Source organism: Glossina fuscipes, unplaced genomic scaffold, assembly GCF_014805625.2.
Source record: "Glossina fuscipes isolate IAEA_lab_2018 unplaced genomic scaffold, Yale_Gfus_2 109, whole genome shotgun sequence".
In the NCBI taxonomy this organism is placed as follows: domain Eukaryota; kingdom Metazoa; phylum Arthropoda; class Insecta; order Diptera; family Glossinidae; genus Glossina; species Glossina fuscipes.
The window spans coordinates 1141960-1158738 of NW_023998452.1; the positions used below are offsets into that span (position 1 = coordinate 1141960).

Sequence of the window (16779 nt, forward strand, 5' to 3'; positions counted from 1 at the left end):
TACAACGATAAGACAAAAAAAAAAAAACGCACTCATACACATACACACACACACACACAAATAGGCGTACAAATTTGAACGAACAATATATACATATACATCTAAACATATATAAATATTTGCCACTGCCTATGCAGAAAGTCTGTGTGTAGAGAGTGTAACAAACACTAGCAAGCATATCATGTACGTGCACAACAAGACAACAAGATCGGTATTGTAGGTACGCGTAATTGTGTGTGTGTGTGTGCGTGTGTATGTATGTGTGATTATCAGTGTGCATGTGTGTATGTATGTTTAGTTTGAAATGGACCACAGCTAATAAATCAGTAAGTTAATGATGTTTATACCTTATTCTTTTATTTTAATGTTTTATTTTGTTTTCTTACTTTTTATTTATTTATATTTTAGTTATTTTTTTATTTATTTACATTTTTTTTTTACTTTTTGTCTTCTGCGTGTGCGCTGTGGACCTTTTTTTATCAAGCCAATGTCAAATAGCCAAATAGTAGTGATCACGGGTATGAGTGTATGTATAAATGTGTGCATGTGTGTGTATGTGTGCACGCATCTTCGTAAAAAATAAAAAGAATTCATGTTTTAAAGCGACCACACTTACTACGTATGTAAGTAAGTATGCATGTGAAATGACCTTTTTATGTTTGGTTTGCCTGGCCGTTATATATACAAGCATACATGCATACACATGTACGTGGAGTTTAGGAAGCCTTTTTTTCAAGTTGACATGGCAAGTACACGCTGTAGTGTACCATTAAGAATCTTGTGATCTCTTGCTTTAGACGGGCACGTACAACATCCATGCCCATATATATATATATATATATATATATATATCTATGTTTATATGTCTATGCACATGTATGTGACTGTCTCCATTTCGGTATGTTAACCGTGTCTGAAACTCTCTGCTTTATGATCATTAATTTGCCCACTTGCCATGGCTCTCATTTTGCTGAGAAAACGCGCATCATCATTTATACATACAAACATACCTACATATGTACGTATATATTTATAAGCAGTAAACAGCAAACAGCGAAACATACACAACATTCAATACAATTTTTGTAGTTTTTAGTTTTTATAAATGTATATAAACATAATACACATAATAATATATTTATACGTGTGTTAATGTACATCACAGAAAATAATGATGATGACAGTTTTCTTTTAGTATATGTGCATGCTTACCCAGAAAACCTTCCGAGACAGACTATAAGTAACAGGTTTTTTTTCCATTTTTTTACCCGCCACCATCTTAATACTATAAAAAAGTATATTAAATGCCTCATACCCTTTGTAACATTATATATATATATAAATATGTAAGAGGAACACATATAGAGATCTTTTGATTAACAAGAAATCTTGAATGACTTCAGCAAATCCTCTCTGCCGGTTCGTTGAGTGGCTGTCTGTTTGCAAGTGTATCTCTTTTGCGCGCCTGTTTATTTGGGTTCAAATGAAGTTAATTTAGAGTCTGTCTATCACTCTATCTCTACTTTGGTCGATTTTTCTTTCAATTGCCACGCTTATTAAGCGCTTGTTTGTTTGTAAGCTTGTGCACTTCTAAATTTGTCTACTTAGTATAAAATACGATTGATTGAACTATGTCCGTTCAAATATGTTGTAGACCTACATCCATTTAGTTGTCTGTTCGTTGAGTTTTCGCTTCTATTACTTCCATTACGTCTGTCTGTCCAATTGAATTTGTGTTGGCGCTTATTGTTTTTCTTATCAATAGATAGATAAGATCAATCTATGACTTTGTGCACTTGATATTCTGTTCTCCTTACGTATGATTGGTATTGCCATGCATGTCGATCCATTCATTTTGTCGGTCGCTTATATATTGATTGCCAGCTACCCAACTTTCTCCGAGAATGTCTTCAATAAGTTGAAGGCCACCCGCCTTTCTTTTTTGCACTATCTGTTTATTGGTACGTCCTTAAGATTGCGTTCAGTGAGATGTTCCCGTAATTCCAGTGTCCAGTCTGATTCACTTCTTCATTCACTGTTCATTTACGAGGCCATTTATCCCCAGTGACCGTACTTCCCTGCGGACTTCGTATCCGTTCGCTTCTCGTTAATCATTTATACGGGAAATATTCGTTTGCAAGCCCATCTTTGAGTCTGTCGATTTGGTTGCCTGACGGCTGCTAAGTTCAAGCGTGTCTATTCATCTCTCCAAGACTCTCTGTTTATTTATTTATTTTTTCTATTGTTGTAGGTTTCATTTTAATGAATTTAGTTGGGCATGACTGTGTTGAGAATCGGTTATATTTGCTAATCAACTGTGCATTTTTAACTTTGTTGATCTACTGTTCGTTAATTTAAAATTATAATATTTCTAAATATCATAAAAAAGAGTTCGAAATGTTGTGGCAAAGTGATTCTTATCCTAAGTTCCTAAAACATTTATCGTTAACAAAAACTAAAGTAATTCTGATATGAATTACTCTTAAGTAATAGGTGTCCGATGATTCGTTCCAAGATTTCCTTTTTTGTTTTTTTTTGTCTTCCTGTCGCTTGTAGATGATTTAGTGTTTATGTGTAACTGTAGTTTTTGTTGTTGTTGTTGCTTTATGTTATTGTTGTTGAGTATTTTCATTTTTTCTTCTAATTTTTTGTGTTTTATTTTTCGTCTTGATTACAGTTTGTTATCGTAATGGTTGTTTAGTGGCGATGTTGGCTGCAGTTAAGTGTAAAAACTGCATTTCTAGGAATCCTGACCACATTTTTAATTTCTTAGTTACTGGTCCATGGTATGCATATCTTGAATAGTTTATATTGATTGGAATGAAGTAAAATGTTTATGAGTTTTATCACATGTCCAGCTGTCTCAGGCATTTCTTCTTAAAAAGTAATAACGATTTGCTATAGAAATTTTACTTTTTTTAAATCTTTATAAATTTGTTTTTTTTTTTTTTTTTTTTTTTTTTTTTTTTTTCAAAATTTATACATGATTGGCTTGTAGGTATTGTACAAAATTGGTAATAATTCAGTTAAAGGTCGTAAAGTACATGTTCGTCAGTAAGCAAAATCAAATCGTTTGACATTCAGTGAAAAAGACAAAAAAAAAAAAATACGTTTTTCGCTGGTGAACAAGACAAAACGACACATTGATGTGAGTAAATAGGTGTGTTGGTGTTTGTTAACAAAAAAACAAAACACAGAACCAAAAGGAAAAAAAAACAAAAGACAAAGAGAACAAAATCAGCAACGAAGGCAAAAAACCAATACTTTCGCGCATACGCATGAATTTTCTTAATGTATACTTTTGCGTAAATACAATAAAATGAAAACAATCAAATAATAAATAAATAAATATGTATGTAAATGAAATCAAAATAAGCCCAACACAATGCGAACGTATTAAAGAAACAAAATAAATAAAGTAAGAAGGGAAAAAAAACAAAAAATTAACCAAAACAAAAAAAAAAAAGGAGGAAAATAAATCCAACAAAAACAGTGAAAGACACATCGTACATAAAGCAATAACGACATTTGCGCCAGAAACCGCAAAAATCATTGCCAAGCAATGGTGTGTTGAACGAATGAAATGGCTTTTAAAACGCAAGCGCCTCTTTAAGAGATTTTAGTGAAAAACAAAACACAGATACACACACACACACACACACACACTCATATACATGCATATATGAATACACATTCATATAAAGTCTCATATATTTATATATAAATATATATATATATATATATGTAGAAACACAGGCGAAACACAACAAGCTGTCAAACAAAACCACCATCAGACTGTTCAACGGTGGCACTAAACTAAGCCACCAAACAATAGCTAACAATCAAGTGCTTTGCCGGCCAGGTTATAAGAAATTTCAACATTACGAACCGGACAACCCATATCAATTACCAAGACTGCATTCATGACAACCGTTTTCTTGGGGGACGTTTTTGTCAAACGACTTCTATGTATCAATGAAGATTAAATGATTTCTGCGCTTCCACTGCTGGTGCTGCACAATCAGACTAAGATTTTTCATTGCATTCAACCAAACCAAACCAAACTAAACCAACCAAATTTACACAGAATCGCATAATAAGAAACGGAATAGCACTTACGTTTTGAAGTAAAAAAAGAAAGATTGAGAACAAGCGAGAAAGATAGAGAGAGAGAAAGCTTATAATAAAGCTTTCACCGAAAGATTTTATACCCATCACGTCCTATATGGGTAAAAAGCCATGTGGTCATTGCACCCTGACGGAGACAGAGATCAAAGTGGACCCGAATCGATGTGAAACGAGTTATACCAAAGTGAGAAGGCGCACTCCTAAGCTAGCAAATAGGGCGAGCCACCAATGTTGAATACCAAGTTCACGTTGAATTTATTTTTCTTTAATTGTTTTTTTGCAATTAAACGGCGACAACGAGTGGCCATTTTCGGAATCTGCCCGACAACTAATCGATCTTAGTTCAATTGCGGTTAATTTTCATGAACATTTTTTTCTACTCTTATTACCTGCATGACACATAAATTTAAATGAAACCTACTTGCTAGGACATGTCTAAGAGCTCTAAACATTAATCCGATTGCAGACAGTAAGCTTTTTCCAATAGCTTAGCAATAACGATTTAGATAATTTCTTTAACATTAATTTTCACGAATATGTATAAGGGCAAGGGCGGCTTTTAACCATTTTTCATATCGTATGGATTGTCAGCATAATCCTTCTAAAGAATTTGGTTGGCATTAGCTATATGAGATTAGTGTAAGGGCGACCCGAACTCATTTTAGTTTTGAAATTTGACAAAATTGGACTCCTTGATGAACATGATGAGATCGATGAACTAGGTGAAACAGACGCTTTATTGAGTTCCTCTTACATTTACCTAGGAATGGCAAGTGGTTTGTTCAAGTAAGTGTAACGCCTTTCTTCTAAAGGTTAACTATGAAAAATGGGGCAAATAAGGCAGACGAAGCCAAACGAAGGCACACTTAAGGTCAATTATGGTTGCATTCACAATTAAATGACAGTAAGGTTAGTCCTTTCAAATAGATGCGGCAATTTTTGATTAGATTTGGATGCTTAAGTGTTTTTGTAACACGCTAAACACGATCTAAAGATCTATAAATATTTGCTCGCAAAAAACTCGCAAAAGGTAATGTACTAAGAGTACACTTTACAAATGATAGAATCTATCTATAAAGGTTGGCAATATGCTACAGTACGCGATTTTTAAAAATTGCAAAAATGTTATAGTAAATCATCAAGAACCAAGCGATTTGGTTGCAAGAAGTGAATCAGAAATTCATCCTAGGCGCGATGGGTCACGCAGTGTTTCTATCATATACTCTAGGATGCCATGACTTTAAGATACACATGAGCAGGTATTCAAGTAAAATCCTTAGAGATAGAAGGGTCTTATTAACGAATCTCAGACGAACATGCGGTTATACGGTGAAAAGTAATACGTTGGGTACACGTTGCTGTAGGCAAGTACGGTCTTTAGTGGATAAAGGAGGGGAGTTTGGTTCTGCGATGGCAGCAACTCACAAACTAGAGGATCTACTCGAGGGTGTCCTGATGCCTTTTCTGAAGAAAAAGTAAAGCATGACTAAAACTACTAAAGTTGAATGGATCCCTTTAAGTGCCTTTTATGTCTGGTATTTAATACTTTTGGGATTATTTTACTTCTGGAGTTTCTGTACTAACTACATATTTCAAAAAAGATAAGTTTTATCCATCTGTACTCCATAATCGTGCATATTTAAGAAATGCCCATCAGCAGCATGAGTGTATGCCGTACAACCTAGAGAAGAAATTTCTTTACGTCATATATACATAAATGTCGAGTATCAACGAAGTCGACTTGAATTGTTTATGACCTCGCTTTTGTTTTGTTTGTCCTTTAATCGTTTACCTTTTCCTCAGCTCGATACAACGGCATCCTATGCTACAGAGGGACAAACATATGTTATTACACCCGCGATAACTTGTCATTTAACGTTCATATTACTTCCAATGGTAAGCATTTGGTGGCTGACGATACCCGGGTGGTAAGGGCCCACAATAAAGAACAATAACTCGAATTCTAAAATCGAAAACAGTAAGCATACGAACATATACACATTTATGCGTGTCTACCTATGCAGGCAGGCAGGCAGGCAGGCAGGCAAGTAAGCTAGCCAGCAAGCAACCAGGCAGACAAGCATGCATGCATACATACATCGAAGAAAGAAAATTGACGTGTGTGTCAATTGCGCTTTTTTTTAGCTGTTTTCTGCTTTGTTTTTTGTTTGGTGCAATAAAAAGGTGCTCTTAACAATATCGATTATAAAATACAATGTACGGCACAATGAGCAAATAGTTGGATTCCTTGATTCTTTTATATACACACTTGTGTACGATTGTCGTTTTTGTATGCAATTAAAAAATATATGTACACCAATGGTTTGGTTAAACTTATTAAAGTTATTATTAAGAATGGTTTCGTGCGACGTAAAGCGAAATTTAAATCAATATTGATAGTCCCCCCCATTATCATCATTTGTTCGTCTTCCTAATAACATTACTATTAAAATGTCATCGTTTCGTTTGTGTTGATTAAATAATATATTCTCTGCTTAGTCCTTCACGCTGCTCAAAACCTTTAATGAATTCTTTTATTTAAAATGATTTAGTTTTCATTTTTTTTTTTTTTTTTTGCTTCAGAGAAAAAGTCACAATGTAATCACAAAAAGTACGCAAACGTTGGACAAGAACATGTAACTGAGTTTTTTGTAACACTTTTTTAGTGTGATTTGGGCATTTTTCAACTTGACCTACTAATACCTAACTGAAGTAAGTCTTTTCAACAAAGGGATATACAATTTTTTGTTTGCCTGTATAATCAAAAAGGACTATGGAGAACTATGGATTGAATACAAGAGGGCAAGTGTTTGAAATGATTTTTCTCGTATTCAAGACCTCAATTATTGCAATAAGAGAGAGTCCATGATCCGATCGAACACAACCGATTTGAACTAGACTGAAACTTCCATAGGTTTGTGATAAATATCAAGCTTTATCTTAGTGCCTGTCATAGATTGCATATTGTGAGGATGACTGACTATTTTGAAAACAAGTCGGACTCGAAGTGACTTGTATAATAATTACGAAGGAAATGCTTCAATATGTTCTTTACTCCTTTGAAGCATTAGAAAGAAGAAGAAATCGTTTGCTTGCATTTTTTTTTTCATTTTGAATTCTTTTAGATTTGTTTGTGCAATAAAAATAATTCTAAATTGACTGCTTTGACGATTGTGAAATTTTCAGTTAACTCATTGACATACCGTTTATTAATTTATTTCTTTTATTTTAATAATACAACAATTAAAATTCTAAGCTAAACAAAAAAAAACAAGCGGGGAGGCTGCAAGACTTTTGAGTTCTAGCTGCCGCATAGTTGACTAGAGAGGAATCGCGAATACCAAGTCGGTGTTCGCGGGTTCAAATCTCAGTCCGATTTATCGTGGCTATACTATTGTCAATTATATAAGTTTTTTTATATGATTCCATACAAGTATCGGCATTAATTTGTATTTATTACAAATATTGCAAATTAGTTATACATTACAACATGATAGCTATATTTCTAGTATGGTAACTTCCATTGCGAATTTCTTTACTGCTTTCGAATATCATTTACATATTTTTTTTTAGTGTGAAGTGAAAGTTTTCCGCCATCCCGGCTTTCCTTCTGTCAGTCTGTTAAAGAAGTCATATTTATGGCTTTCAAGTTTTGTATAAAAGAGCGAACAACATCTCAAATTATTTATCATTTTTAGATAAAGACAGAAATTGCATGTATTTTTTTTAATATAGAAAATTTTCACGAATAACTCATTCCACTCAAGCGCTGTAACGTCTGCCGGAGGGATCTTTGAGTATATCCAATAGAATAGCGTTCTAATGAAAAATGCTTTCAATCTGTCGTTCGGTATGTTGCGACCGTCCTACTTTTGACGGAGGGCTTCATTATATCAGACTGAGTTGAGTTCAACTCGTTCTCCTATGCTCGTACTAAAGGAGTCATGAATATTGAGCTTCATTGTGCATGTTTACTTGGTTGGACTCACTATGTCTGTATGTTGGAGGCTTTTTTATTTCTGTTATTGTCTCTTGCCTCTTGGCATAGCCGTCCTTCTTCAAACAAACCATACGATTTATTTTTTAACGCTGTAACTTATGCTGTTACGGGAGGGGTCATAAATAGACACGTTAGTGTTGTCCCATACGAAGTGGTACCAGAAGTTGCTTTAAAATGTATATAAAGTTTGAAAATCAATTAAATGGATTTGTGGCTTTGGCCATAATTTCGCTAATTGCGGTTAATTTAACTTGAGTGTCTAAAGCCGAACCAAAAATTTGAACAAATGTCTGACGGAACCGCACGTCTTTCGTCCATTTATTCAATAATGTCTTCAAAGTTGAAAAGTTTCAAGTTTCCCTTCAGCTTATATTTCATTCACATGCACTAAAAACCCGTACATCAACAAGATAAAGCCTTTAGTGAACCTTCGTCTTTTAAAGGACGTCTTGCAAAAAGCATTTGCAAGACAATTATTTCCCACTGCTATGACAAAGTTGGCATTTTGCACACAAAGAGTTTTATCTCACATCAGTGCAGGTAGTAAAGTACTATTGCGCCTTCAAGAAGAAATTTTCACTAGAGGGAGACGAATTTTCGCTCGCAGTTCCTACAAGTGATATGAAATTTGGAGCAGACTCTTCGTCACCTTACTTGTGGTCATTCGTACCATAAGTTATTTGAAAAAAACGTTACCAAGTCGTCATGCATGGATGAAGAAAGTGAATGGCATCTCTTCTTTTTTGTTCAAAGCTCACTTCTTTTTCTTAAAACTTTTTTTTATTATTTAAAAACTGCAAGCATAATATTTTGACTGTTTTGTTTAAATTCCATAGATCGCTTCACACTATTTCCAGTTTATTCGAAAATGTTTTTCGATTATGTGTAAAATGTTCTGTATTCTTGCGTCACACTTTTTACAAAAACATTTCTACCGGATGGAACAAGTCAATCAGTGTCAGCATCGGAAACGTGTTACCGTTTGTCTCCGTTCCTACTGAATTTTCTTCTTAAATTATTAACATAAACATTGTAGCCAACTAAAATGAGGGATTTGTGTCCTGAGGGATGAATTGTTCATAATTAAAGAGAAGGTGGAAATGAAGTTTTTAAAACCAGTTACTTTTTAAACCAATTTTTGAAAATAAAAATTTAGTATATAGTTTTATTCACCTTTTCCCTCAAGCCCTAAGCAGAAAAATAACTACATAGTAGTTGCTAGATTTCATGGTTTTTATAACATTTAAACTGGCGTAACAAGCAAGAAGACACCGGGAGCCTAGGGGACTACTTACGCTTTAACTGGGATTTTCGCAGTTAAACAGTTAAGCTCGCTGGGAACACATCGTCTAGACCCCATTGCGTATGCGAATTAAGAGACAATGAATAAATTTCTAACTTTCGGCGGTGGTGAAAAAACAAATACACAAACAGACATTCGTACACACACACACAAACACGCACAATATAAAACAACAAAGCAGCAGCAGCAGCAGCAGGTGTTATAACATTGCATGTTAATTCTACGGATAAAAAATATTGCCGGGCATTTTACAACTGCGAGAAAACAACATTATTCAGAACTAAAGTAAAAATGGGGAAAAAATGGAATAAATAACCGCAATAATGACAACAGTAACGAAAATGTTGTAAAAAAATATATATTTCTGTCAACTTTAAACGAAAATACTTGGGTACACTGGTTTGAATAAAAGCACATATTACACACTACATATATTTATACATATATACATATAAATATATATGTATATATTTGTGCATGCGTTTAAACTTTTGTATACCTACACGTATCTACGTTAGTCAAGAGTTAGTAAAGCAGCTCACATGAGACTCGGCGTACACTAAAATGTAATTAACAAATGCAACCAACTAAGATGATGACAAGACAAAAACAAAAACAATAAAAACAAGAACGAACGACACTGAACCGCCGAAGAATGAGTGAATGTTGAGGGAAGAATACAATACATATACATAAGTATACACAAACACACGACACATTCAGTACACAATGCTAATGTCGCTGCGTAAAATTCACACGCCAACGTATTCAATACACAGATAGGTAGGTAGTTAGGTACACTAAAGGTATATACTAAAGTCAGTAAGTAAGTGCATGTATTGTACTTCAAAAAAATAAAAAAAACAAAAAAAATTTTACGTAAATATGTGTAATTAGTAGCAACAAAACAACAACAATAACAATAACAATGAGTGCACATTTTGAAACATAGTTTCGTGGTTTTAGCAAAAAAAAAAAAAAAAAAAAAAATAATCGCACATATACACACATACACACACACGCGCAACGTACATGCTCAAGTGGCCGTTCTCTATACAAAACAAATGACACACACACATACACAGATGCTCTCGAAGCAAATACACACTATACCCAGTTTTAGAGATTGGTTAGGATGTGAACCTTATAACCATGTCAAGTGCCTTGAAGACAAAAAAAAAGCAAAAAAAAAAAAAAAAGGAAAACAAAAACAAACAGAAAGAATAACCAAAAACAAAAAAGGGTCTCACGATTCATTTACATTCGAAATATACGCGTATGTGTAATAAAAAATAATGCAAAATTTTCATTTTCTGTGCATAATATTTTCAAGTGTATGTACAGATATTAAAAAAAATTGTTTTTCTTTTTTTTTTTTTAAATCATAAAACATTAAACCAAATGGAAATAAAGTAATTGTTGTAAAAGAAAGAACAAAAAAAAGGAAAGAAGAAAAAAACAAGAACTGAATAAACAAATTAATGAGTAAATAACGTAAAGAATTAAATTTAATATATAGCGAAAAGAATGTTATTCACCCACACCATCAACAAAGTTATGTGTTATTTGTTGAAATTTTGTCTTGCTTACCAGCACTTGTCCGTGGCTTTGTACGCGGTTTAACGTCCGGCTTCACATCTGCCGAGTTCCCACTGCTGAAACCTGTTGTACTGTTCGAATTGCCCCCTAAGGCGCCCGACATACCATGTCCGACGCCGATACCATGGGCCATACTCGATGTCCCGGCGCTCCCCATACCGTGATGATGATGGCTATGATGATGATGTCGGGCAACGGCCGCTGCCGCCATTGAGGAACTTTGAAACATACCAGCTGCAGCAGCGGCTGCCGCTTGATGTTGAGCAGCCGCATGATGATGTGCCGCATACGACACATAACTGCTATCATAATTGCTATTGTTCGTGTTGCCCGCAACACCATTACTACTCCCCAGCCCCGAACTGCCCAAGCTGCCGTAGTGCCCTTGTGCGACCCCATCGAAGAGACCGGTATTACTACTATTCGAATGGTGCGCAGCGTTTTGTGACGCCGAGGTAGTCGCACCTCCTGACGATGAAGAGGGAACATGAGTCTGATTGTGATTCGTTTGTATTGAATTATTATTTTGATTACTATTATTAATGCTATTATTGTTGTTATTGGATGTTTGATTGTTATTATTATTAGTACCTTCACGTTGTTTGGGTGCTGATGACTGGGCAGTGCCGTTGTGACCGCTCGACGAATTACTATTCTGTATGGTGGGTTTTATATCTAAAGCACAACTCGTATCAGCTAGCGTCGTAGCTCCTGTTGCTTGAGCTTGATGCATAAAAGCGTTTACAACAGCCTGAAAATAATTGCAGAGTACAAAAAATATGTTAGATGGGAATGCTTTAAGAAAAGAGTGCCGAAAGCGGACGTTTCATTAATAATTTTTAATTAATTTAAAAACTTTTACTTAATATTTGTACCTGAAACGTACTCAACGCGATTATCTTGTGCGCATTATTTTCACTTGGTTACAAAATTCGTCTCGGACAAAGACGGAATTAGCTGACGGATGCCAAGTCACCTTGCCTACATTGTTAAAGGGTTAAGGTCATGCATGATAGGGCTTCTATATATTTTATAGGGATCGTTGTGCTTGCGCTGGGCTTGCAGACATCTTTCCAAGTCGGTTTTTATGGCTTATCGTGAGTCTTACCTTTCGTAACGTTTCGTTTGTTTAAGAAAATGTCAGTGCAACTTTTTCTACTTTAGTAATTAATTGCAGTAGCATCATAGAAGCCAGATCCTGTTTTATAGAAGCAAAAGTCTTTTAACTTTTGTTAGAGACAGGCTGGTCGTTAGCGTGAGTTTAGGAGATCACGAAATAGATGGGAAACGATTTATTCCCTAACAGTGCTTGGTGCAATAACAAAGTACAACTTGGTTCTGGCCCAATATAGCCATGCAAGCTTTTAAACCCCGTCGCAAGCAACTAGTCTTCCGAGCACCACAAATTTTTGTTCAAAGTTTTTGATCAAAGTCTGCTGATAATATAAAAATTTTTCCCTCTTCCCACCTAACATATTACGATTTTTTTGTTTTTGCCACCTAGGAAGGACAAACGAAATGGACAATGACTTTCGAGACTTGAGAACGCAGTTAATTCATTTAAATGACAAACAATTAATTATGAGCAAGTGCTTGACGGACCGCTTTCAGTGCGTGGAAGAGAGTAATGTACCTTTCAAGTATGTGTTAGTTTCTATTGCCATAACAATGAGCTTTCAGCTGAGTTTTGTAATAATTGGAAAAATTGAATTAAATGTTTTACCTGATACTCCGACGGACCTGTTTGTACTGAATCAGGAGTTGAATCTTTTGGCGGTGTGGGAGGAAACGGAAACGAATGCTGCCCCGTTACTGAAGATTGATGCGTTTGACCAACTTGAGATAATTTATGATCCAATTGCGGTTCTTGGGGACAAGCAAACGGGCTTCCCCAGGGACTGGCGGGTGCAAACGATTTGTGATCGCTGGTCAGCCACGAACTCAGTGGTGGATGAAAGTGCGGCCGACACATTTGAGGTGATGAATGTGATGATGGCATTCGAGAAGCTGTAAAGCAAAAAGAATAACACTTATAAGGTCAAAACTTATACAAAGCTAAAGTGTTATATGATTTGTTGCAGTCATGATGCCTTAAATCAATTATCAGTAACAATTTATATATGTATTTTGTGTAGGTTTTTGTCTGTTATCCGCACATATACTACACACAAATGTTCGAAAGTAAAAAGTGAGCCCTTTTGTTGTTTATATATAGTTAGTTATCTTCATACTACATACTTTTTTGTTTGAGATTTGGAAACCAGAAGCGTCCAAGATTTATAATAATAAATGGTGTTTAAAGCAAAATAAAACAACATAAAAAATCGCCACAGTATGAATTGTATGCACACATATACACAGGCATAGCCATGAAAATACATTGACTTTAAGAGTAAAGAGGAAAAAAAAAAAAAATGGCGAGTGTTATAATTTATGACTGCCGCCGTCAGAACGCACCATTTGCTGCCGCTTGCAGCAGAAGCTCGATGATGCAATTGAATATATATGTGTGTATAAATATATAAATATATATATATATATATATATATATATATCTATATATCTATATAAACATTTACATGTATATGTACGTATGTATGCATATCCATGTCAATGCAACTATGTTAAGCCTAGAGCTGATAAGTTTAGGAACGATTTCCGTACAAAGTACTGGTGATCCTTAAAGCTTTCTTTTTTCTTTCTTATTTTTTTTTTATTATTTTTTTGCATATCGCAGATTATTCGTTTACTTGCCGTCGTTTGTCGTCATAAATTGTTTAATTTGTATCATAAACAACCGCGTTAAACTTTGTCCTAAAGCCAAACAGATCGATCATGGTGCACCGGGCATCCATCGATCGTTGCTTATGCCCCAGGAATAAACGCAATAACAGTTTGATTGTCTTTACCGTAGCAGATGTGGTAGAGACTTTACCGCCTTGAAAATAATGCCTTATCTGCCTCCTACCTCCTCCCTTCATTAGTTCTACAAACTAAGGCGTACTGTGTATTGTATAAGCGAAGTTAACATTTTATAAGCTGTAATTTAGCGAACACCAAGTGAGATTTATGTACATTCAAAAGTTACCATTTTTCGATCATAGTGTTGCATGCGCATACATAGGCACGTAAACAATATTGCACCAGCTCCTTGTCAAACAACTAGTGTAACGTCAGCATTACCAGCATCAGGTTATGTGCTTGTCAGCATTAATGTTCGCTGTATATATTGTATATATTCACAAGTAACTTGTACAGTGTGTTAACAAAATTTTTATCTTATCTCAAAAGCGATTTCCCTAAGAAATTAGAAAATAAGTTAAACTCTGAGAAGATAAGTATCTGAGAAAAAGAAGAAAAAACATTTAATTTTGTAATTTTTGAACAAAATTCCGAATTGTTTCCCACATTCACTTTAAATATCTCTAAAATCTGTAAGGCGAAGGTAATTAGGGCCCCTTGAGGTCACAAAAGTGTAGAAAAACTGTTTTGTTATTAAAGAATCCAGAGGAGCTTGGAAATGCTTTAAGAAGCCGAAATCGGGAATGTACACAAACTTAAACATACCTTTTAATCCTTAACACTAGTTCTTCTTCTTGTTTCTTTTAACTACAACCGTCTTGTCTTGTTCTTTTTTAACTATAATCGATTTTAGACATACATGTTTCATCGGCGAAAGACACTGTATTGCATTGCGTAAAATGTATGGCGAGGAACACAAAATTAGCTGAAACAATGATAACAGATAATAGTCGCACAGATTACATTTCGATCCTTCAGTTGTTATCAGCAGCCTTTAGTGTTTCTCTTCTTATTATAATGTTTTTCGTTTCTATAAATCGAATATCACTAAGCACTAGACTCGCTGATACCTAATTTTAGTGAGCAGAGGAGAGAAGAAAAGCCAAACCCGAAAAAATAATTGAGCCAAAAGCAAGAGTTTATCCCCCCAATCCAATATTTCAAAAGGTCTTGATTTATTTTAGCTTATTTTAGAGAACTGTCTTGAAAAGGAATTGTATCACGATTCTTCATCAAGATTAAAATTTCTTCAAACGCCTAACCTTAATATTATTCGTACAATGATCTCATGTTTCAATGTCGTTTTGAACCAAAGCGTTTCTTTGAAACCTCTACAGTTTTGCGAAGATTGTTGCACTCACCATCACATTTGATCATTCGTTGATTCGATTTTAGGGAAAAGCCCTTGATAAAGAGTAAAGGAATAAGAAATTCGCTAATGAAAGTGCATTCATCTTTAAGGTCTCATTTATTTGTGGCTAAGAATCTTTTTTTCGATTCAGATTAAAATGCTTGGAAGTTTTCAGAAAGTGCTTGAATTCTTAGCTATTGTAAGTATTCAGTTCGCTTGTTTTCATTTTATTCTTTACGTTATTAAATACGGGAGAAAGGGAGATACGCACACACACACACACACACGCACACACACACACACATACACACAGGAGAAAGAGAAAGAAAGAAGGAAAGAAAGAGTGAGAGATTTAAAGTTTCAAACTGATAAGGAAATCATGCATTAGTTATGCGGATTAAGAGGCTTCGAAGATCCACTTTTAATGGACATAGTTCGTTCCGTTTACTTCGGTAGTGATCAAAACATCACTTTAGATGTATGTAAATTTTTGGTTGTTACAGTTTCGTAAAACTGTTATTGTTTAGTAAGAAATATAAGAACCTAACTGCATTTAATATATTGTTGTTGTGTATGTTTTTGTTATTATCATAATTGTAATTATGATTTATGCTGTGGTCTGTAACTTTTTCGTTTGTATTCTGTTTTCATTTTTAGCCTCCAGATTACTAAAACTTTTTCTTTTTGCGTTATTGTTTTTTATTATTATTTATTTTTTTCTTTTTAAAGATCTACGCAAAACCAATGCGAACACGCACTGACATTTCGCAGTTAACTTTCCACCTGCAGGAACTGACAAAATGTTTGCCAAAAATATGTTCGCGAATGACATTCTCTTCCGTTCATGTTCAATTATCTTTAGTTGTTGTATTATGTGTTCTGCTTTAGATATTGATAACGTAATGTTCGTGTAAACATTGAACATTTCTTGAGTAAAGAAAAAGCAGGCAGGAGCAGCTATTAGGTGCTTTAGGCGAATTGTAACTACGCACTAAATGCTTAAGTTTCTAATGTTTTTACAAAAATGCTTTTTTTTTCATGTGTGCAAATTCTAAGCTACTCTTTGAAAACTGTAGCCTATATTCAGTGCTAGACTCAACGGTAGGAAAATGAGTTCTAAAATCTGCTTTGAAAAAGTGGCAAAGTGTTGGTCCTTTCGTCGACTATTTTCTTGACACACAAATTTCAAGCAATAAGGCTGCACTACTCGGGCCAGACTCTATTCAATAACATTTTAAGCAGACTTGGCGATGTAGAAATGTGTCTTTAACGACGAACTTTTAAAGTGAAATTTTTGCAATGAACTATCACTTACTAAAGAATGTCGACGTAAGCGTTTCTACCTCCGTACCTGTGTGGCACCTTGCTGTAACAAAGAATGAGCGGCAGATAAGGTAATGTATTCGCCCGCACTTTTGTAAGGGCGTTATATGGGAAGTAACGACTTACAATTGATGGATTGTAGAATCTTTATGGCCTTAGCGGATAAATTCATATAAAAACCATGTTTGTCGTAAAGTAAAACATAAGCCTCTGTCAAATCTTATCAATTTGAATTGTTGCTTGAAGCTTGTTTGGTGGAGTGGAAGAGTCTGA

At 34.7% G+C, this 16779-nt stretch overlaps 1 protein-coding gene across 6 annotated transcripts in view; it reads right to left on the reverse strand.

Annotated features, from left to right (window-relative positions):
* LOC119638727 (GATA-binding factor C) overlaps window positions 1-16779 on the reverse strand; it is a 100965-nt gene that overhangs the window by 37839 nt on the left and 46347 nt on the right. For 5 of the 6 annotated variants that reach the window (XM_038035692.1, XM_038035693.1, XM_038035690.1 and 2 more), the window contains exons 3-4: window positions 12754-13037; window positions 11022-11781 (exon numbers count right to left, since the gene is read on the reverse strand). In XM_038035692.1, coding sequence (XP_037891620.1) covers window positions 11022-11781; window positions 12754-13037 — 1044 coding nt within the window. The remainder of the gene's footprint in view (window positions 1-11021; window positions 11782-12753; window positions 13038-16779) is intronic. The other variant, XM_038035696.1, reaches the window with a different exon arrangement.